Genomic DNA, 22,933 nt, shown 5'->3' with positions numbered 1-22,933 from the left:
TAGCGCAGAATAAACATGATAACTGGTGATTTGGATATAATAAAAAGTGATTCCCGTTAATTAAACACAAAATTTTATTGGTATCAAATCACCCCCTATACCCTAGAAAAGTGGTAAAAGTAAATGTTATAACCAGCATTGTTGAACATAATTGAGAGGAGAGTATGATGGCGTATGCTGGAAACTTTGTGAAGGTAAAGCAGGGGTAAATTTCAGATACAGAGTAAATAAAACATGGATTAGTCCTACAAGCTTGGAAGCCATATTTGGCTGCTCTTCAGTCAATGCTAAGATGCTGAATGGCGCTCCAAGATTGTTCTGGCTCTAGCTGGACCTTTCCAATCTGAGGTGGGCATGAAAATAAAATGTTTTAACTTCCAACATAAAAAATGAGAAGACAAAGATCTCAAGCTCCAGGAAGAGAATTTGCAAACTTTCAAATCAGCATGCCTCTTCTTTGCCAGGTGACAAATTCTTTTGTTAGGAAAGCAATTGAATAAAATTTCTTGGCCTATACCGTATCCATTATAGTCTACTGATTGGATTATTTCAATTGATGCATCCATGAGCGATAAATTTAGTAGCAATTAGACAAATCTAGTTTCCATCGTGCATAAGCTAGTTAATTGGGAAGCAAATGGATAGTTTAATACCTTAGCATTTTCAACACAGACAAAATCTCTATAGCATGCTTCCATCTGCAGATATGGGTTCCACAAAACTGTGTCTGACCAACTGCATGGGTAAGAATGATATGAGAGCCAAAAGAGTGAAATTCAGAAATCCTAGTTAATCAGATCAGAGCTTCAAATTAGGTTTCCATTTGACATACTTGGTATTCTTGACAGTTATGATATCACCCAAGCCGTTATCAAGGTGCAACACATTAGGGGCATCAAGGTAAATGCAGTCCACAAATCCAGGAAAAGTTACTACGTCCCTGAAATGTTAACCAATTCAGAGCATGGATCAGTTTCTGCCACAGATTCAGAAAGAGATTGCTGCAACATCATAGTTATTTTATGCGTATGCGTGTTTAAGCAACACATGCAATTATCCATCCCTTTATATTTAAAGCTGGAGATTGGGATTTGGATAAGATAATTTTACAACATATGAAATCCCAGTGCATCATTCAATGAATTGTGAGATTCTTTAGTTTCAAATGGACATAACTAATGAAAGCCTCGAATTCCTTAATACAAACCTTTCCTCCTTACCCTCCAACGGATTAGTAGGATCTAGATCTTTGTTCAGTGTTTTGCAACCTTTCAGGCCTTTCACTGATGCTCCTGTGACTGAAGCCTGCATTTTAAATTACCCTGATTTTCATAAGCATCTGTAACCCAATTGACTGAGGTATGATTAGAATTATACTGAATGCAGTGAAACTGCATGGAATTCCAAATTATCTGTCAAACCAAGAACCATTCAGTTACCATTTGTGAATGTCAACATATGTTCCTTTTCTTTTATGCATAGCATTCATTCTCCCAAAATCTCCCCATCAGAAAGCATCTTTTCCAATTATACCCTGATTTCTGAATTATTTAAATTGCTACATAATTTGAAATTCCAGAATAGTGGTCCAACTACAAGAAGTTTCATTAATACCACCAAGGATGGAAAATTAGAAAGCTCAATATAGTCAGATAAAACATAGTATTTGGATCCTGAGCATGGAACTCTGGCACTTACACTGAAGTATGTGTGCAAGGCAGTACTAAATGAAAATGGCTTCTTGTCTGTATTTGTGATTACCAATTCTGTGGATAGGCTGTTTTTGTTCAGGATAACCTGCATATGCAAACAAGCCATAAGATATGATGCAAAAAATGCAATATTACACAAGGAAATCTAGAATACTATCATAGGGCAAGGTGACACCAAAGCTACAAGTTATGTGGTCCTTTGTCATGTAACCTTAATGTGGGTATTATACACCAAGGGAATCTTCAAGAGTCAGCTAGCTGAACTCTTTTCCCATAGAGGTAATTAAACAACTATCTGACCTTATACAAAGCTCGAAAGCTGAAATCCCACATGGAACGACTGTAAGGACCATCCTTTAGCTCTAGAGTTACAACAGGATTTCCTTCCACATTTTCAGAATCAACAGCAGACCAATTCATATTCCTTGCAAAACCATGCTGTAAACCACAAAAGCATCAGATACTAGAATCAAATACTGAAAGCAACAAAATGATAATAAGAAATAAAACTAAAAAACAAGACACATGCAAGTTTTAATAATTTTCACCAAGAATACTTGAATGACTTTTTCATAAGACTTGAAGGTCTACCATTAGCAGTACAGGTATACCATGCTGTCACAACTTGCAAAAGATAGGATTTCTCAATGGTGGGAACAAGCTTACTAGTCACTAGATTCACTACAAGCATACCACATTAACCATTATGCTTTTGGCCAAACCATCCATGTAGAAGATCCATGACATTCCATTATGACCCTCCAGGATATATACTAAAGGCACTCACTTAGGGTGAAGCGTTGATTGCAGCATCACCATAAGGCATAGCTGGTGGGTGACATTATTATGCAGCCACTCAAAATGATGTAGTTGACAGCTCATGAGCTACACAATTAACTCCTAACGGCTGGAAACAAGTGGATGAATGAAGGCTATTACTAGTGAAAGGAACAGTGATGGAGACCCTACCTGCTGCATTGGGCCAGGTCCAAACTGTGGGAAACAATGTGGAATTCCTCCACTGTCAACAGAGATATAATCAGTATATGTTTTAAGATAACCAAAATATCAAAGTACACAACCAAAGAGAGCAAAATTGGATCCACGAGCACCGGAAGAAGCAAAACTCAAAATTTTTTTAGTTATCATAACTCCACCTAAGAGAGTTTACAACTCCAGCTTGAACAAGAGAACTTCCACTACCACAAGAACTAAAATAAATAAATACCAAACAAGGTGAAATTTTAAAAATTAAACCCATGAATCATCTATAGCTCAAACATCATTTCCAGAGATGCAAGTAATGAGTTGTCAGTGACAACAAAACCTGATAGGTTTCTGCCCATTAAATACAGCATCCGGGCGAACAAAGAGGAGGTCCTTGCCACTTGCAGCTTTCCAAGATGTGACGCAACCTCCAAATAAATATATCTCAGCCTCACTGCAAACAACAAGTTCAATCACAAGTGAGATCATATAACTATGACCCTCATAGCAATGCAGCAATGCTACATTCTCCAAATGTTCAGAGTAATGATACATTATCTTGACGAGCTTTCCATTTTTTTTTCTTTCTAATTACTGGTCTCTCAACCCATATGTAAAAAACATCAATTTCCCAGTTCCTTATCATCAAAGATTCAGTAAGTAAAGATCATTAGAAAAAAAACTGCACAGGAACAGTTTCTCAGGGCCCATTATACACAACTCCAATTGTTGATTAAAGATACAAAATTCAGAGAGCATAATTTCAGTTTCAAGAGATGGGATTCTCAATATCCAAATCCAAATACAACATCGCGAAAATACAATTCCAATATTGGGCTAAATGCCTCACAAATAAAAACAAAGAAATGCAGTTCACAAATACGTACCTACCGTGGGTAGAAGTGAGAACGAGCTTAGGCAAGTTGCCTTCCCCTTTTACTTCTTTTACAGAACTAGCAAACGCCATTCCCGAGTATCTAAGATTCAATTGATTCCGTTTCAGCTATCAACACAGAAATTATTGAATACCCAGAAAAGTTTAAAACGATTCAACTGACCGGTTGACTCGCCCAAGGTTTGAAGAAGCTAGTAGGGTTGAGGTTGGGACCATAGAAAGCGTCGCCATCTTCGTCTGTGTGCCACAGCGGGTATAACTATCCCCAGCTGCTTCAAATGTAAGCATATTATGTTTATATTATTCTCTTAAAAATATTCGGATATTCTTGGTATTTCTGTTATTTATTTATTTAAATATTATTATTTATCTTGCCAGAAGGGGCACAATGATTTGAAATTCAAGATAGATATTTGAGAAAATACCAAAAGAAAATTCTGAGAATATTGCATTTATTTATTTTTTGATAGAAATTAAGATAAATTTAATAAATTAAAAATAATTAAAATTTGTTAATTACATCCAGCCCTATGGTATTAACATAATCCAATAATTTGCTTTTAGATTTTAAATTTTTATTTTTTTAATTTTTTTGACTTATTATTTATTATTTATATTTTTTTTACTAAATGGAAAAAAAAAAACTAAAGTATTTAATTTTTTTTTAAAATACTTAAAATAAGACTGATATTTTTCTTTTTTTTTTTAATATTTGATAAAAATAACATAACTATTTGATTTTAAGTTTTATTTAAATTTAGGTGAAAGAAACAACGACCACTTTATTTCTAAGTTAGAATCAAGGGTGCACTTTTATGTAGATGGGTAATGTTGGTGTGTTAGACACTCCATTAAATTGCTCAATTCGAATATGATATAAATTATGATTAAATCAAAAGTATAAATTCAAATATGATTTAATTAAATAGACAACAATTTTATATAACTTAATTAATAATCAAATCAAATTAAGTTTTATTTAAATCATTATGATTAACCTTTCAACCTAATGTAATTATAATTCAATTGATTTATTTATCAAAAATTAAATTTTGATTGAGTTAAATGTGAGATAAATAAGTTATAGTATATGATTATGTTCAATGTGGTAAAATTTAATATTGATTACTTAATTATTTAAGTTAACTTTAAGTTAAATTATGCTTAAATTTTTGACATAAAACTTATTACTTAATTCTTATTTTAAATATTAATATTATATAATAAAATTAATTTAAATTTTATTCTAAATCATTAAATTAACATATGTATCATTAGGATAAAAGGGGTTGAGTAACAATTGAGGTCATGTTGTAGTAAAAAAAACCGTGGAAATAATTAATGTAAATAATGATAAATAAATAAAAGTAAAATAAAGATGTGAATTTAATAATAAATTAATTATTTTTATTTATTATTTAAAGTTAATTTTAACTTTAAGTTATATCATTAATGCTATGTTGGGTTTTCGGAAAATTTGAAAGAAAATGCAAAGGAAAGAAAATAGAGAGGAAAAGTAAAAGGAAAGAAAAAGTGAAGAAAAATAAAAAATAGAATTAAACATGATAAATTATTTTTATTTGCTACTTCAAACTTATTTTACTTATTTTAACCCATCAATATAAAGATTAAATAATTTTAAAATGCATAAGTTTCTAACTAATTTTAATTATATTTAATTTTTTAAAATATTTCATAGGACAATCAAACATGAGAAAATTATTTTTCTTAACATATTTTTTTTTATACCTTTTAGGAACCGAACATAATTTTAACAAATATATTTAATTAATTTAATGACTTAAATTGAGTTATTAAGTTGTTTTACCGTATATCCACTAAATCTATGCAAAACGTACGTGTCAGAGTGTTGGGTATTGGGGTTTAATTATGTTCACAAATCAATCATATGGGACTAATAACAATATCATGAAAATTTTTTATGGAAATAATTACACAAATACCACACGAGTGTATATTTGAGAAAAAAAAAAGATAATTATATGCATATATTTGTAATATGAACAAGTGAAAGTGCAAATGAGTTGGGATTAGGAGAAAGTTTATCAATTAAATTTGTAGCGTCCAATCCAAAGAATGAAAAGACATCTGTGGAGTAAGATATTCTCCATAATTTACACAATACTGTTGCTGCAGATTATTACATTTTTGTCTCAAACAAATCTTATACATGTGCCTTCTTCTCGATCGGATTTTATCCTCAAGAAATATGCTGCAACTTCTGCAGGAAGTATAAATAACTGGTGCATCCGACATGATCCAATGCACCCACAAACAGAAGCTAGACATGGAGAGTTAGCATGGTGGAAGATCCTTGGGAGGAGGCAGAACAGATTGGTCAGGCCCTTCTCCATCTTCTACTACAAATGCCATTTTCAATCCCCAACCAGTGTGAAGCTCCAAATGACAGTGCATGAACCAAACACCTACATAGTGATAGGCATAACAACATTTAGAGGGAGAAAAGTGGAGATGAAAATGCAAATTTCATGCAAGAAATATATGTGTTACCTGGATTATCGGCTCTAAATCGAATAGCAGTCCACCCACCAGTGGGAACCCCAACTGTATTTCTCTCGGGAGGATCAATCAGATTATAGTTAGCTGGGTCTTTGGCAGGATCGAAGTTTCCAATACCGCTTCCAACAACAAAGAAGTTATAGCCGTGGAGATGAAACGGGTGCGACTCAACTGTTAGAAGATTGGTGTCCTGTAATACCAACTCAACTGTGGAGTTGAAGGCAAGCTTACTTAGTCTAGTGCCTTGAGAAGTCCCAAGATTGGCTGTTAGCGGTGCACTCGTGTAATTGAATGGAGTAGAAGGGCGGTCTGGGAAATCCGTTCTGAACACTCCTTTAATCTTGGAGTAGTGTGCTTGAAGAAGCCCGATATTCGGCATCACAAAAGAGATGTTGTTTAACGAACCAGTAAGTCGGGTTCCGTTGACACATGTGAGGCAAGGATTCCTCCCCAACCCAATGGTGTAAAAGAGGTTCCTATCAACCTTCAGAGGAACATTAACTGGAAATTGCGGGGTGTTTAAGCTCCTGAGCTTCTTGTTGTAGCTCAATGCGAATGCAGTGTCATTGGATGCTGGCAATTGGGGAAGGCTTGGGAGAACAGTGTTTGGAACTCCTTTGTATTGGAGTATGCCTGTGGCCATTTGTTTGTCCACTGGAAGTGGGGCATCCATGAAAGGCCTAGCGGCCATGAAGTATCTGCTGGGCGCTTGGTTGGCTTGAACCAGAACGTTAGTGGTCTGGCCAGGCGCAATTAGTAAAGCTTGAGTGGTGAATGGCTTTGTGTAAACAGCATCGATCTCCACGACTGTCATATCATGACCGGCAATGGCAAAGAAAAGCTCATCGTTGAGAGCAGCATTGATGATTCTCAAGAGGTATGTCTTCCCAGATTCAACCTCCATTGCAAATGTATCTACAATAAGAAGTTGCAAAGATTAACCTTCCACATCATTCCACTTGGTTTTTCTTTTCAAATGATACCAGGGCTTTTACTTACGTTTCTCAGAGCATGGAAAAAGTGGCCCTGGCTTCCCATTGATTGTGTGGGCATCTGACATATTCGGTGGCAAGCCCCGGCTGTTCCCTTGCTTCACAAGCGCTTCGATGTCGTTGTTCCACCATTCTCCTACAAATTGTAGCATTCTCCTTTCAATTGCAATTAGACATTCAATTTTGTTTCCATTTTTTAATCAAGTAGTGAGGATGAAAACTCACCTAACAGAAGGTTAACCTCACTGTACGGCTGAGGAAAAGGAAATGGGGTTCCTGGTTTTGGCATGATCACAAGTGCGCCGTAGACTGTTGCCCTTAGCCAAAGAATATGTGCATGCCACCACAATGTTCCCCTTTGACCTGTTACATTGAAATCATAGGTGTAGGCACTCCCAGTTTGGATAGGACACTGTGTGATATAAGCGGGTCCATCAGCCCAACCATTACGAAATTGCTTAATTCCATGCCTACAAAAAATGCATGAGAATATATAAGAAACCCATCAGAAATTAATCAGCCTTGTTCCCATCTTTCCCAAGGCATTTGGATTTTGGTTGTACCAGTGAATTGACATGTTATATTGTGCATGATTGGTGACATTGATGATGACTCTATCTCCTTCCCTAGCATAAATAGTAGGCCCCGGGAACATCCCATTTACGGTCACTATGGGCTTTGCATGGCACAATCTACTCACATTTCTCACTTGAACCTGAAAAGCTCACAATCAAAAGGATGGTATCAGATCATGATCACCTGATCAGCCTGTGTAAAGTCGAAACAATGAGCTTACATCAAATTGGTATTTCTTGATGGCAGCGTCCGCGGCCGGAAGAATCATAAAGCCAAGAAAGCCAAACATAAGAAAGGCTAACCCAGGAAAGAAGCTGCACCGGCTCCCCATTGTTCCCAGTCAAAAGCTTGTGGATGCAGTGAATTTTTGTGGATGATGGTGAAGATGTGAGGCATTTATTTATATGGGATGTGAAAAGAGAAGGGTGGGCTATCAGTTTGTTAAAGGAGAAAGGCCTGCAACTGATTAGGTAGAGAGATTGTAAATGGGTTCTACGCCAATTGAGCTTGTAAGCAAAATACTGATAGAGACTTCCCATAGGGCATTGACTGACGTAGAGGCTGAGAAAACTCTTTCTCAAACTATGGGCATTGTTTTTTTTTTTTTTTTTACCAAAAAAAAAAAAAAGGAAAAGAAAAATTAAGGCTTCGGGCATGAGAGACACGTAAGGCCAAACCTAACCCCAGCTGCGCTACTGAGCTTTACCTTTAAGGAAAAGGAATGGGCTTTTTCTTCTGCCAAGGTTGCCTTTTTTGCATCCAAGAAAGGTGATATCCAGTGAACTACTGCCTTGTAGATGTTATTGGACAGATGTCAGTTAAAAATGAATCCTGGGCAGTATCAGAATTTGTGAGTTACCCCATTGGTTGGCATAGTTGTATTAAAAAAAAGTGGGTAAAAAAAAGAAAAAAGAAAAGAAAAAGAAAAGTGGTCCTGAACACGACTTACTTGTAAGCATTGGAGCCATTTCTTTGTGCTTAATTTCATTGTTGTTTTGCTTGTGTGTTAAGTGGCTCATGTGGGGGGAGGTATGCTTGGAATACAACCTTTTAATTAGACACAAAAGAAAGTTTTTTTTTTTTTCTTTTTCTAGTATCCATTAATTTTTTTTATTTGCATTATCATTTACTTATTAAACGCTTTGAATTAATTATGAAATAATAATAGGATCATGAATCAGTAGCAATTTGGATTTAAAATAATTTGCCAATTCAAAAAGAAGGATTACTCCTGAAAGTAAGAAATATTATATTAAAATAATTAAACGTTTTTAAAGTAATAAAATTCTTTTTGATAAATAAACAATTGAATTAAATTAAAGAAAAGAGTTGCAAAAAGCAACCCCAAATATATAAGATAATAAACCTCCATTTGCCACCAAGAGTCATACTACAAAAGTACAGAAAAAACTTTAATAAACTCGTTTAGTATCCAACCATTCAAAACATATAACTAAAGTCAACGACGCTTATGGACAAATAACTTAGCCTTAGACCATATAAAACAAACAAACTCCCTTTTCGGTCTTTGAATAGAAAAAACCTCGTTACATAAGGTAATATTATTCTTGGTCTTCCACACTATCCAAAACAAACATAAAAAGATTGTTTGTCGAACTTCCTTTACTTCTTACCTACAAAAAAATCATACCAACTCAACAAAGTATCTTTAATTGGTGAAAAAAACACTAAAAACATCCCAAAAAGTACAAAAATGAACTCTTATAAAAACCCCTATCATCTCACAATTGAGCAACAAATGATCAATAGATTCTTCATATCAAAGACACAAAAAACATTGATTTGTTAAAGATCAATCTCGTCTCTACAGTTGATCCACGGTTGGAACTTTACCCCACATTGCCTCCTATGCAAAAAACTAATTTTTGGTTGGACCCATGAAATCCAAATTCCATCAATTGGAAAAAATCCAACTAAGTCTAGTTCTAAAACATGATAAAGGGACTTCATTGTAAACTTGCCACTTTTTGTCACTTACCATATCAAAGAATCTTCCACATCCTGACAAACTCGCTGCCCTTGCAAACAATGTCAAAAATCTCACCACATAATCCACCTCTCAATCATTAAAAGTTCTAAAGAAACAAGGATTCTAACCCTCGCCTTGCCTACCCCCCTCCCCTCCCTCTCCCCCTTTAGCGGAAGAATTCTAAACATCCACCACTCACGCATCCTTAGAGATCGATAAGGCAAAAAATGAAGAAAACAACACATACAAAAGGATATCCTCATACCACCTATTCTTCCAAAAAAGTACCATCCACCCATTACCCACCACAAATGAACACTTAGATCTCACAATATTTCAATCATTCCTTATTGCTTTTCACAACTCAACCCAATACCCCTCTTTTACCTCGAGTTACCCATCCCCTTCTTACTTCTCCATACTTACTACGAATAACCTGGTTCCAAAAGGTCCCTCTTTCAATAGCAAATCGCCAACTCCACTTGTAAAGAAGTGTCTTATTAAGAAGTGCAAGACTTTTAACTCCGAAGCCTCCTTTCCTCCTGTCACAACAAACAACCATCTATTTAATAAGATGAGGTTTACGCTCCAAAACCCCACCACCTTAAAGAAAGTTCCTCTAAATTTGTTATAACCTCAATCGAACAATTCATGACATACAAAATAAAGACATAAAATAAATAGGCAAACTAAATAAGGTACTCCAAAGCAAAGTTACCTTCTTTCATTTGAAAATATATTATCACTTCCACATAGGCAATCTTTTACAGAATTGCTCTTCTACTCCATCCCAAATCCTTGTAGAGTTAAATGGAACATCCAAAAGAAGTCCCAAATAAGAAGGAACCCCTACACCCAAGCTCAATCAGTAAATCATCAACATTCTCTACCCATCTGACCAAAATTAACTCATTTTTTTTTCCAAAATAATCTTTAACCTTGAAATGACCTTAAACCACATAAGCAATCAATATAATTATGTGATCCTAAGAGACCTCATAGAAAACCAGTTTCATCAACGAATAATAAATGAGAAACATGGACTTCTCCAAATCTACTTGCCACAAATAATAATATTAACATAGTGCTATTATAAAAAGAGAAATCAAATGAATTGCAAGCTGTGTGAGCTGAGGGAAAGATCTCCAGCCGTACCCCCAACCTCCAAAGCGTGTTAAAAAATGGGAAAGGCTTTTGGGTCAACCTGCTTCGTCATTTGGTGGCCCAGACCCGATTCTAGCAATGTTCAAGACCTCTGAACCAACCTCAGCGTACGGCCCATAAAAAATTCAGCCCGAAGTTGGGCAGGTTTTGAACCTTTGGGCTAAATCGTAGTCCTATTTGTGCGTAATTAAACCCAACAAAATAATGGGACCAAGTTTCAGGCCCCAACTCAATGGACCGAATCTGACTCAGTTCTAGTACATCCATTGAAGCTTGATTTTTTGGGCACTTCCGTTAGGCAACTCTGAAAGCCAGGCCGAGCCCGTGTCACTCCTACAATCCTGGGAAGGCACAGCGTGGGTGAGTGGAGGGCATCGTTTCCAAGATGGGCGTGAGGTTGAGAATAGGACATGTATTTATCAGCTTCAGTCTTCTGCGGAACTAGCACCCTCTGAGCGTGTCAGAGCACGATGGTCTTCTTGTGTTCTCTTTTTGACCACCGTCCTCTCCTTTTCTTTCAAACTATCATGCAGGGAAAAAAAAGATAAAAAATTGGTATGATTTTTAAAAATACCTGCATAGGATGATTGTTCAAAATCCAAACTGCATTTTGAGATTAATTGGAAGGAAACGGAGTTTGAAAAGCGATGTGGGGGGAGGTGGGTGAACAATGTAGAGAAGGCAGCTGGCAAAGAATGGAAGAGAGCAACCTTATCTGCGTCGAAAATTGGAACCCGACTCTTACACACAGAAAGAGGAGTGAGGAGAGTGAGGAGAGGAGGCCCTTGTATGTATGTAGGTATGTAGGGTCGCCATCTTCAACATAGTCCACTCCAGCTAATCAAACTGTCATTTAAATAAACAGGGTGACATAATGTGAAAAGATGGACATGGGTTCCACTTCCAGGCAACTCAAAAGAACCAAACCCATCATCAACTCATTTCATAGCCCACTTTACTTGCAACACATGTTACTCTTGCCTCTTAATTGATCTTCTTTGTTTTTAAATAATTCAAGCTCATGCCAACTCATCTCCTTTTCTCATCATCATTGACTTCCCCCTCGTTACCATTTTTACTTAGATACCGGACTTATTTGCCCGAACTTTTAGTGAAATGTTTTATCATATTAAGAAACATTTCCAGAAGCTTAGCTGACTCAAAACCCCTTATCAGCTTCAATAATGGAGACAGAGACAAGATTTTGAATGCTCCCATGAAAATATCTTCTCCTCATCTATTCTCTCCTTTTGTCACTATTGGATATATATGCTTCACCCATGCTCCTTGGGAGGGAGGCTGACAAAAACCGGAAAGGAAAAAGGATAAGGGCATGAGTCATCCACCAAAATAATAAAATTGTGAGAGATGGGATTGGGATTGAGAAGAGGGGGAGGTTCCATTTATAGGAAGAGAAAAGGGGGTGGGGAGGCATGTGCAGCTGTGACCTCTGCTCACTCCCAAGCCCCTCCTCCACTTAATGTGCTTTTTCCCCTGCTCACATGCCTTCTCCTTTGACCCTACATTTGTCTCTGTCTGTTCCCCGCCTTTCCTTCCATGGTTCCACCCCTCCCACCTTCCTTGCCCCCAGTATCTCTCTCCTCATCCACTGGGCTTTGAACCTTTGATGGGTGTCAAAAATCAAAATAATGTAACAAAATATCATACTTAGAAAGGAGAAATGTCATTTTTTGTAAGTGGAGTTCAAGGTTGGTATAATCAGACCAAATCCCGAAATGGCAAAAGGGCAGGAAAAAAAAAATCACATTTCTGATTTATGAAATCTTCCTTCCATTTTAAAATTGTTTTTAAAATTTGGCTAATTTTGTTAAGGTGTAACGCTGTGGCTCAATTTGATGGCACGGAGGTGTTAATTAAGAAATCCGTGGCACAGTTGTTGCCACGTGTGTGCATGGAAAGGTTCTGGGGGTACGAGCAGCCAGACCCCAGCCCCTCTCCGAGTAAAATTGTATTTAATTATTTATCGTCTGTAAGGGATTTAAAATAAAAAGAGGGCTCCAAGTTGCTTAAAAAAGGCCAGAGTTGGGGCTCCGATTGAACATGTGATCATGGCGGTGGCGGCGGTTGCGTTCGCGGTGGTCGCATAGATGAGACGGCGATCTAGGGTTTTGAGATGACGAAGTTGGAGGACATGGTCGGAATTATGAACTTTCGCTGTATATCTCCGATTTGATCCTTTCATCTCCGATCTGAGAATCTAGCGTTCTATGGTGATATCGGGCGTTTCTGTTATGATCCTCTCTTGAATGAGATTCTACATTCGAGCTACTTTACCTTATCGATCGGTTTTCTCTGCGAAAATTGTAAAGGTTTGGTTCTATGTTGATCCGTTTCTTTTTTCTCTTTTTGTTTCTTGTTCTTTCTGCAATGCGGTTAAGATGATTTTTTTGTTTCTTTATTTTTAGTGGATTATGATTTTCTTGATTCAGATAGGATATTGAACCCTCTGGTTGCTGATGAAAGAAAGAAAATGAAAATGCATCTCAAGTAGATTGGTTTTATAAGGCTTAGTTGAGTGGAAATTTCCCTTTCCTTGGATCCAAATCGCAAAAAAAATGAGAGACTCAAAACGTCTTCACTCATTTGTTTTTCGTGCATTTTTTAAGGGACCGCACGGAGCATAATGGTACCCCATAAAAGTTAAAAACTTTCAATTATGGATTCTTTGCGAGGATTACAGTGGCTTATATTTCAGGTTTTTTATGGCTACAATGTTTGGTGATTCTGTTGGATTTTCAGAAATCATGATCAGATTCCCATTTTATTCCTGGCATTGCGTGTGTTTTTCATAAATTTGTCTTAATCATTACAGCTTGGGAAATTGTGGAAACTGATAAAAGAAGATAATAAGAACTGAGAAGGCATTGATTCTCTGGTAGCGAGTTGTAGGAAATTTTCATCTGGATCAGTGTTACCCTTTTGATGCTAGGACATCAGACCCATTGATTCTTTAAGTTCTTTGTGTAGTGGATGTAACCAAGTATTCAAAACTGAATGTGCTTAAAATTATTTAAGAAGAGGGTCATGTGTTCTGTTTTGTATGATGGATCTATAAATGATATCACACGTTGAAGAGTTTTGCAACCTAAAGATTCTCATTTGTATCAGTTTGTAGCTGAGCGGTTGAAGAAAAGGATTGTTATGTTATGTAGAGATGTCCTTCAAAAGCATTGTTCGTGAGCTAAAGGAAATGAAAGATGGAATTGGGAACATTTCTAGGCGTGGGGTAGAAGGGAAGCATTGGCGCAGACGAACAAGGTCATATATTGCCCCTGATCAAGGCCCCCTCTCTGGAGCCCTCCAACAGGGTCAGTGGGCGAATCTACCACCTGAATTGCTTTTGGATATAATCCAGAGGGTAGAAGAGAGTGAGACCTCATGGCCTGCTAGGAATGTTGTTGTATTTTGTGCTTCAGTTTGTAGGTCATGGAGGGAGATTACGAAGGAGATTGTCAAGACTCCAGAGGAATGTGGAAGGCTCACATTCCCCATTTCATTGAAGCAGGTAATCCTTTTTTTGTTAATCTTTTTTGTCTTTTTGTTTCTTTGGTTTCCAGTTTCCTTGTATACTAATTATTGCCTTTTATGAATGTCTTATTCTTCTCTTTATAATTCTAAATAGCCGGGGCCACGTGATTCTCCAATACAATGCTTTATTAGAAGGGATAGAGCCACCTCTACATATCTTTTGTACTTTGGCCTGACACCTTGTAAGCCATGTTACCCTCTCAGTCTATCTTAATTTACTTGATTTTTCAGTCTTCACTTGAAATGCCTGTATGAAGATCCTGGATGAAGTTGTTCCCTAAAAGAATCTCGCTTGCAAGCATTCTTATTTTATTTTTAATATTTGAACCTTTGATACTTCAATTTAATGGAAAATTGTGTCAACTATACAATTTTTTTTTTTTTTTTGTCTTTATATGTTGATTGTGGTAAAAACCATTTCATTTCATTTGCTGCCTGTTTGCATTTGGTACTCTGGGCTCTAAATGTATCATCATTTTGGGCGTATGATTTTAATACATTTAGATACAAATATTGAGATAAGAAAATTTGTGACAACTCCAGGATAATGCATATGGAGTTATGGAAATGTGTAAAAGAATACTTTTGATGAACTAATAAGGATCTAACTAAATGATTTTATTGAATTGACAGCTGAGGGCCAGAGTGATAAACTTTTGCTTGCAGCCAGAAGGATCCGAAGGCCAACTAGCACAGATTTTGTGATATCTCTGGTTGCAGATGATTTTTCTCGAGCCAGCAATACATATGTTGGAAAACTGAGGTATGTGGGCACTGCTTATGCTAATGATCTTTGTGCAATCTTCATCTTATGATTCCAATGATTTATGAACAATTTCTATCAGATCTAATTTTCTGGGCACGAAGTTCACAATATACGACAGCCAACCTCCATATGATACAGCAGTTCAACCTAATAGTCGGTCAAGTCGACGGTTCCACTCTAAGCAGGTATCTCCAAGAGTACCTGCATGTAACTACAGTGTGGCCACCATTTCCTATGAGCTCAATGTCCTTCGCACCAGAGGACCTAGGAGAATGCAATGCACCATGCATTCCATTCCTATTTCTTCAATTCAGGAGGGAGGCACTGCCCCAACACCAACATCATTCCCACAATCCTTTGATGAGCAATTTTCTCCTTCACCAGGTTTGAGAAAAAAGGATCCAGTCACAGACATATGCTCCACAAGCCTGTCAGAGCCATTAGTACCTGTCCAGGGATCAGGAGATCCGCTGATTCTTAAAAACAAAGCACCTAGATGGCATGAACATCTCCAGTGCTGGTGCCTAAATTTTAGAGGGCGTGTTACAGTGGCATCTGTAAAAAATTTCCAGCTTGTGGCATCAGTTGAGCCATCCCACAACGTTTCTGCTGTAGAGCAAGACAAGGTAATATTGCAGTTTGGGAAGATTGGCAAAGATATCTTCACTATGGATTATCGCTATCCACTCTCTGCCTTTCAAGCCTTTGCAATCTGCTTGAGCAGCTTTGACACTAAACCAGCCTGTGAATAACTTCTGCACTGGTTGGAGATTGTGATCATGTATGCTAAATTTCCTTCATAGTCTCATAACTACACATCATGGAAAAGCTGATCATGCATGGGGGGGACCTATCATAACTGAGAGACTTAGCGTGCGCTCAGTGGTGTATCTGATACCAGAGTGGAATCAATACGTGTTGTTGTAAGTTGCAAATATATTTAATGTGGGTAGAATTTTTTCTGCCGAACTTCTTGCATGCTGTTCCATCTTATATTTCAATCAAGGAAAAAAAAAAAAGTGATTTATATCCATCTGGTTGCACTATCTTACCTTTTCTCGACCATTGTTAATTGGCTTGGATTCTTGGCAAACAGGTTACATGTTTTGAGGTTAAGTTTCCTTAAGAACTGTGATATTAAATTATTTGATGCTTGATACTACTTTAGGCAACATGAACCTTGCTTTTCAAAGACAATTAAGATTCTTACGTCTTTGGCTGGTTTAGCATATATGTATGGTCTTGCCTGTGCTGGATGTATAGTTGGAAAGAACTGAATTTCCCACACAAAATATTCGCTGCAGATCAGCATCCAATTACTTGGGCCCGTTAGTGTCAGATCTTGGCCCCATCGAATGACTGATCTAATTATTGTTCAAATGGATCCTATAATCAGTTTTGGTTTACATCACATTCCCACTATGGCCTCCGTAAAATAGGCCATGCCTCACTGTCAAATGCCCGATTGGAACAAGAATATAAACTCACCAGAAAAAGCATAGCAATTGGCAGTATAAGCTTTAGAGCTTACTTGTCAAGGCAACCCAAACTAAGAAAACGCACATTAACCAAACTGATTTTACAAATTTATGTTCTTCTATTTTCAGACGAACAAATGTTACATAGGAACCAAGAAACAGGGAACTATAAATACATGCTTCTTCAATCTATCATATATCAATGATTTGAAAACCCCAGCAGAATATTAATATAGTCCATGCTAACAGGGAACTACAACATGTTATTTCACGAATTTGCTTTAGAGTCTAACACAATTCTGGTACTCTCTTCCTTCTCCCCTGTACTTTTGAGTACATGCTCCTGTTCTTCTCATCTCACAGAAGAGTAAGTAATGAACTCCCTTGAAGTGAATTGGAAGGGCTGGCGTGGGATGGGGTTCCTGCAACATAGCATACATCAAGATGGGTTAGTTTAAGAATCCCATATCTGTGACTGATGAACAAGAATAGGGATTCTGACATACGGTGGAGGCCCATAAACTTTGATCTGGCGCACATGAGTATCTCTCCCATTAAGGTGATTTGACAATATAGCAATTTGCAACATAAAAGTGTTCACAAAAGTTTCCCTGCCAAATATTGAGGAAGAACTAAATCAAAATTGTACTCAAAAAGGAATATTAACACATGCCGACTTGTAAAAAGTCAAAGACTAGACAATCATTTCCTCCAGCTGAAATTTCAAAAAAAGAAAAAAAAAATCTTTAACATTTCAGAAACTGTAGATTCAAGTAATCCCAATTTTCAAGCACATGTGATGAACTCTCCCTTGCCCATTTCATAAAATAGAATGAGCACCATGTTCAAACGACTACCCTGTGGCTTAGTTCTTCATCATGTCTTTATTTTGTCCGGCATTTCCACCAGAATAACAAATGCCATCTAGGTATAGGAACTAAACATTTTCATTTTTTCTTCCTCGTTGCTTTCTTATGTGAATTAAGAAAGGGAAATCACTGACTCACAATCAGCAGGTGGGCAGAAAAGTGAGTGGTTTCCAAGTATATGAATGATATTATCATAAAATGTCTTAGTCTAAGCCCTGGTAACTTTGTATCCCTATATCTATATGCTTCCTGTGTAATGAATTTGAGCATTGAAGCAATCAAAGAAGAAAACAATAATATCAGATATGGTTCCAACCACTAGTTTAAAATTTGTGAGTTGCTAAGAAAACAATGGTGGACTTACCGAGGATCATTTCCAGATAGGGATATGTAAACCCAACCAGTTGGCTTGACAAGTTCCACGGTCTTCATCTCCTGAAAGCAGTTGAAGGGAAAAACCAAATTGAGTTTTCCTCCATATTACTCATCAGAAGATGAATTATGCTGATTTACCATCAATATTTGGTAACTGGAAAACCCAAGAAAAGCAACTTAAATTCCACAGAACCGAACATAGCATTTAGTCCTAAGCACGATTCTACTACCAATGTAAGTCCTAAGAAGCTACAAAATCACAAGAACGAGCCAAAAATGCTGTAGTCACCTTCAAGTTGTGGAAGCCATCTCCGGCTCGAATAGAGATCTTACTCGGCGTGTAGCTCTCGTCCAGCTTGAAATCCACATAAATTACAACCAGCTTTAAGAGAAATCTATTCACCATTCAGTCACCAAAACCAAACGATAAGGGGGAAAGAAAAAAATCAGAAACCCAAAATTGCATACACACTTGCAACTTCACTTTCTTGAGGAATTGAATGTTTACAAGATGAGGCTGAGCACCGTCGGATCTGAAACCAAATCAAGCAGGGAAGTTAGGGTTTAAAGAGATAAAGAGAGGTTTTAGAGAGAGGGGAAGGAAGAGTACTGCCAATAGGTATCGAGGTTGTCGTCGCGAAGAAGAAGGACGCCATTGCCAGCCTTGCAAGAACTAACGCTCCAAGCAGCCTTCTTGGCCATCTCACGGAGGTCTTCGTCGACAACCAGGTGCTGATTTCCTCCGATCATCTTGCCCTCTTCCTCTCCCTCCGATGACTCCGTTGCCATTCCAATTTCTTCCGGTGATCCTCCCTCCTTTTCTCACGGTTTAAAACCCTAACCTCGTCCGCCAATTTGAATTGTGGTACTATTGGACGACCCAACTAAGCCCACACCTGGTCCTGGCCCAGCACGCTCGGCTCTGGTCCACCATCATATATATATATATATATATATACACGATGTATGTATAAAATATCTGGTTCTCTTCTTCGGATAGTTTTTTTTTAGCAAGTGAAAACTTAGTCACGTTTGTAATTTAATAACTTAAAATGAATTAAGTTATTAAGTAAATTAAGTATGTTTAGTAAAATAATTTGATTATATAATTTAAAATTAAAATAATTTTAAATAATAACTAAAAATAATTAACTTATTTTTAAGTTCATATCTTTATTTTATAATTTTTTTTACCTTTATTTGTTCTAATTACTTTAACGATCTTCTTTACTACTTCACGAGTTTCATTGTTACTTAACTTTTTCTACCATAATTATAATTTATACAGATAAATATATTAATTTGATGATTTAGAATAAGTTTTTTAAGTTAAGTTTATCAAACAACGCTAATACTTAAAGTAAAAATTAAGTAATAAATTTTATGTTAAAAACCTAAATATAATTTAATTTAAAGTCAACTTAAGTTATATTAAGTTTTATTAAATACCCGATGTTTTTTTTTTTTTTTTTCTTTACTTAATTCTAAATAGTACTTAATAGTATTAAGTATTAGGTTATTTGATTTTATAATATTTTATTTTTATTATATATTTAAAAAATAAAAATAAAAATTAATATATTGCTTTTTTTCATTTAAAAAAAATAAATATTTTGATTTTTTTTTTATTAAATTATAAAAAATTTAAAAAAACAAAAAAAAAACCAAACAAACAACTTAAAATTTAAAAGTAAATTACTTACAATAAAATGCTAAAAAACAAATACCTTGTTAGGTTTTAAATTTTCATTTCATGACTTATATCTTATAGACCTAAATTATTTTGTTTGATAAGTGGTAGGAAGCAGTTATGGGTAACCAGGCCAGCCCAAGTAATAGCTTCATTGGCAACTAACATGTCATAATCGTTGATACATTACCCAAATGCCGACTTGCAATCAATTTTATAATTCTAGTGACGTTTTCGAATCACTGATCTTGTACGTGTATAAGTGACTGAGAAAATTTTAATTTTACCAATTTTAAACTTTTATAAGCCCTCCAAAGATGACGAGCTAACCTTGGCGGCCCGAAGCACGCTGGTGGGTGGGGATCAAAGAGACGATGAGGCTTGTCCAATTTACATCTTAGGAATTCTCAATTCTCATCCATAATGCCTAAGGAATGGCTGATCTGTAATGCAATTTAAGACGGGCTCCCCAGTCAGAAGCCGCCATTAGGCCCATCCATTAATGCTTTATGCTTTCATTCACATCTCTCCACCTTGGTTGCCCCCCACAATGCTTTTAGCTTTGCAGTTTCTCCATCTCCATCTCCCTCTCCCTCTCCCTTCTTTCCTCATCAAACCCCTCGACCCTCACAAAGCATAACCATAAGCATTATACCATGCAAAAGAGAGGAAAAACCTTCTTTTTTTTTTTTTTTTTTTGAACTTATTCCCAGTATACATGTAGAAAAGATCATGAACTTGAATGTAATCAGAATCGCTTGAATTTTGTACATAATTCCTCTGAGATTGTTGTTGATTATTATCCAAAAATCAGGTGCTTGCAGAAACCTTTCATGCTAGTGGTCCTTGAGATTTAACACCCATGTATGAGGGAGTGTCTGTCTTCATGGGTGGTGGTGGAAAGTGGGGATGAAAAAGTAGTTGATCTTCCTCACTGAAACTCCCCAGTGTATAGGCTTTGTAAATCAGTGTCCCAACTGGTGAAGGGTTGCACTTGCTGCAATGCAAAGATGATAAGCATGAGATAGAATCATCATACGACAGCATAGCATCAATCAAAGATGTTACTAGAATGAAAGAAGCCATTGGGTGTAACAGAAATTACAGAGAAGGACGTTGAGTTGGTGAACATCTCAGGGACAGATGTGGAAGAGCTTGTAGTCATCTGAAGAGCAGATTGAGGGGGGTCTATTGGCATATGTAGCTCACAGCTTGTGATTCCCTGCTGCACTGGCTGAAACTGAAGGAAGGGCAAATTGGCCATTTCTGATGAAGCAGCCGCTGTTGGAAAACCGGCTGCGACGTAAGCAGGAAACTTCATCGCATAATTTTTTTTGAAGGCACAAGTCAGTCATGAGGCCACGTTGGGTAGAGAAAGAAAGGAAAGCCCTGAAAACAATGAGGAGGCAAAATTTTGGGTCTCACCTCTTTCCCCAAGAAGGTATCCAGGTTGAAGTCGGTCCTTGGATTCATGGTAGCAAGTTTCAAGGACAAGAACTAAAAGACATAATAAATAGACCCAATTAGAGAAGCTCTCAGAATGAAGGTTAGAAACCATAGGCAGAAGAAACAAGGTCTCAGATAAATCTGTGGCTGTGGCAGTACCTCTACTTGTCTTTGGAGAGATTGAACGTAGTTGATAATTTCGTCCAGCATACCAGCCTTGCCTGTGATTTTGTTACATCCAGGCACTAAATCTTGTAAATACTTCATCTTCTTACTGATTTTTTCTCTCCTTGCCTAATCATCACAGTCCATATTAGCCAAATTCAAACCATGTTTTGGCAACAAAGCTGAGAAAATCAAAGGAAAAAACATGGAATTTTTCCCGCTTACTCTTTCTGCTAAGCTATGGCTATCAGTGGCCTGCCCACGACGCGCCCGCACATGAATGTAATCAGGCTTAGGAGACCCAGAAACCTTTGAAGCATTTGGGGAAATCTCACTGTGTTTCTCTTCGATCTTAGATTCCTCCTCTTCCTCATCCCTTTTAATCTTCTGGTCTTTGCACTCCTCTGTTAAAGCAACCTGCATGCCAAAAGGTTTTCCGACAATTATTCATCAATCTAGGACCACAAAACAAGATTTAAAACTATTGATGATTAGCTGAGAGATCCTGCAAATAAAAACTGAGTCAGAATATTCAAGTCAAAGCAGACACACCTCTGCTTTTCTCTTCTTCACACTGTTTCTTCCAGCCAACTCTCTACCATCCACGGATGTTGCTGCCCCCAGATCCGGTAGCGGGCAACTAGAAGTCCTCGAAAGCGAATGATCCATCTCAAGAGAGCTACCTGCAATTTCCGGCAACTCAAAACCCATACCATGTCCCCGAAAATCGGTTCCGGCAGTGGGAAAATCGCCCAAACCCGGCAAACCATTGTCCCAACTATTCTCCGCCTTCATACTCCTATTAGGTATCTCTCTAAGTACGGAATTCAAGTCATCAATCTGGGAAGATTGAGAAAATCCAAAAGATTTGCTGTGGAATGAAGGTTGCTGAAACTGCTGTGGCTGATGTAGCCACTTCATAGTTTCGGGCCTACCTATGGCAGCAAAATCCTCCGGCGAGCGTAGACAGTGTAACATATCTGATAAAAAGGGTTCGTGGATCGGGCACACGTGAGATTGAAAGAAGAGAGAATTGGGGTCGAGGTATTATAGGCTTTAGAGAACTTTTCTCATGCCAAACCCGTGTGCCTCGAAAGAAAGATAAGAAGAAGCAGTTGGATGACGATATATATACAAATAGTATGCGGGTGCCAGAGAGAATATGTAACCATGAGCACAGCCGTGGGGTGTGGCCCCTGTGACATAACCACCATGTGAGGGTGTCCATTCTACTGAAAAACAGGGGGTTTTGGGTTTTAGTCTCCATGGTTGGGGAAAATGTCTGCAGTGGCCCCCGCCCTTCTCTGCATAATTTCTGTTACATTTGCGGGATCCACTCTTGCTGACCCAAGTGGCAAGATCAGAGGGTGCGTAAGAGACTGCAACATGTACATGCACCTATCCACCCTCCAACTCCTTTGAGCATCAGTTCATCACTCCTCATCTTCACCTTTTCATCTCTCTCTCTCTCTCTCCCCCTCGAATTTTAGTACAATGCTTTGTGTTCAAATCAACAGACCATCTTTCTGATTATTTTTTTTAATTAAAAATGTAATCATAAGATATTGGAATTCATATTACGAGATTCCTATCATTCTTGCCATTGCCTTTTTAATTCCTTGCCTTGTTAAATTCCAAACCCTGATTTCACTGCAAGGAAATGTGAAAACTGGAAATCATACCAGTAGAATTTCCATCCTTCAACAAGCTTTTTGAAGTTGCTGCTTTTGCAACCAAA

The 22,933-nt window shown here is 37.2% G+C and overlaps 5 protein-coding genes across 6 annotated transcripts; 1 reads left to right on the top strand and 4 right to left on the bottom strand.

Annotated features, from left to right (window-relative positions):
* Window positions 1-37: 37 nt before the first annotated feature.
* On the bottom strand, window positions 38-3,858 carry LOC117913509 (putative glucose-6-phosphate 1-epimerase). The gene is made up of 10 exons (XM_034828503.1): window positions 3,758-3,858; window positions 3,587-3,676; window positions 3,040-3,153; window positions 2,682-2,733; window positions 2,013-2,150; window positions 1,699-1,797; window positions 1,208-1,305; window positions 833-940; window positions 654-735; window positions 38-343 (listed from the first exon to the last, which is right to left on the bottom strand). Exons 1-10 carry the CDS (start codon window positions 3,823-3,825, stop codon window positions 278-280), a joined length of 915 nt encoding a protein of 304 aa, XP_034684394.1. The 5' UTR covers window positions 3,826-3,858; the 3' UTR covers window positions 38-277.
* Window positions 3,859-5,629: 1,771 nt separating this feature from the next.
* Window positions 5,630-8,077, bottom strand: LOC117913508 (laccase-11-like). The gene is made up of 6 exons (XM_034828502.1): window positions 7,924-8,077; window positions 7,691-7,842; window positions 7,353-7,597; window positions 7,135-7,263; window positions 6,127-7,050; window positions 5,630-6,041 (listed from the first exon to the last, which is right to left on the bottom strand). Exons 1-6 carry the CDS (start codon window positions 8,032-8,034, stop codon window positions 5,911-5,913), a joined length of 1,692 nt encoding a protein of 563 aa, XP_034684393.1. The 5' UTR covers window positions 8,035-8,077; the 3' UTR covers window positions 5,630-5,910.
* A 4,787-nt stretch (window positions 8,078-12,864) lies between these two features.
* On the top strand, window positions 12,865-16,203 carry LOC117913385 (tubby-like F-box protein 5). The gene is made up of 5 exons (XM_034828349.1): window positions 12,865-13,187; window positions 13,987-14,383; window positions 14,501-14,588; window positions 15,040-15,169; window positions 15,252-16,203. The coding sequence occupies exons 2-5, from the start codon at window positions 14,033-14,035 to the stop codon at window positions 15,922-15,924; spliced, it is 1,242 nt and encodes a 413-aa protein (XP_034684240.1). The 5' UTR covers window positions 12,865-13,187; window positions 13,987-14,032; the 3' UTR covers window positions 15,925-16,203.
* Window positions 16,204-16,722: 519 nt separating this feature from the next.
* LOC117912233 (anaphase-promoting complex subunit 10) lies at window positions 16,723-18,778 on the bottom strand. Of its 2 annotated transcripts, none has more exons than XM_034826747.1 (6): window positions 18,505-18,778; window positions 18,367-18,427; window positions 18,184-18,249; window positions 17,884-17,954; window positions 17,157-17,261; window positions 16,723-17,072 (listed from the first exon to the last, which is right to left on the bottom strand). In XM_034826747.1, the coding sequence occupies exons 1-6, from the start codon at window positions 18,681-18,683 to the stop codon at window positions 17,003-17,005; spliced, it is 552 nt and encodes a 183-aa protein (XP_034682638.1). In that variant the 5' UTR covers window positions 18,684-18,778; the 3' UTR covers window positions 16,723-17,002. The 2 variants fall into 2 exon arrangements, with proteins under 2 accessions (XP_034682638.1, XP_034682637.1); XM_034826746.1 differs by having other exon boundaries at window positions 18,184-18,276; window positions 18,505-18,777.
* Window positions 18,779-20,305: 1,527 nt separating this feature from the next.
* LOC117912384 (transcription factor HBI1) lies at window positions 20,306-22,557 on the bottom strand. Its single transcript, XM_034826951.1, has 6 exons — window positions 21,748-22,557; window positions 21,421-21,612; window positions 21,190-21,324; window positions 21,010-21,081; window positions 20,690-20,899; window positions 20,306-20,581 (listed from the first exon to the last, which is right to left on the bottom strand). Exons 1-6 carry the CDS (start codon window positions 22,171-22,173, stop codon window positions 20,516-20,518), a joined length of 1,101 nt encoding a protein of 366 aa, XP_034682842.1. The 5' UTR covers window positions 22,174-22,557; the 3' UTR covers window positions 20,306-20,515.
* Window positions 22,558-22,933: the final 376 nt, after the last annotated feature.

Source organism: Vitis riparia, chromosome 4, assembly GCF_004353265.1.
Source record: "Vitis riparia cultivar Riparia Gloire de Montpellier isolate 1030 chromosome 4, EGFV_Vit.rip_1.0, whole genome shotgun sequence".
Classification (NCBI taxonomy): Eukaryota; Viridiplantae; Streptophyta; class Magnoliopsida; order Vitales; family Vitaceae; genus Vitis; species Vitis riparia.
Note: the sequence above shows the minus strand (reverse complement) of the source record. Positions and strands in the feature narration are given on the sequence as shown.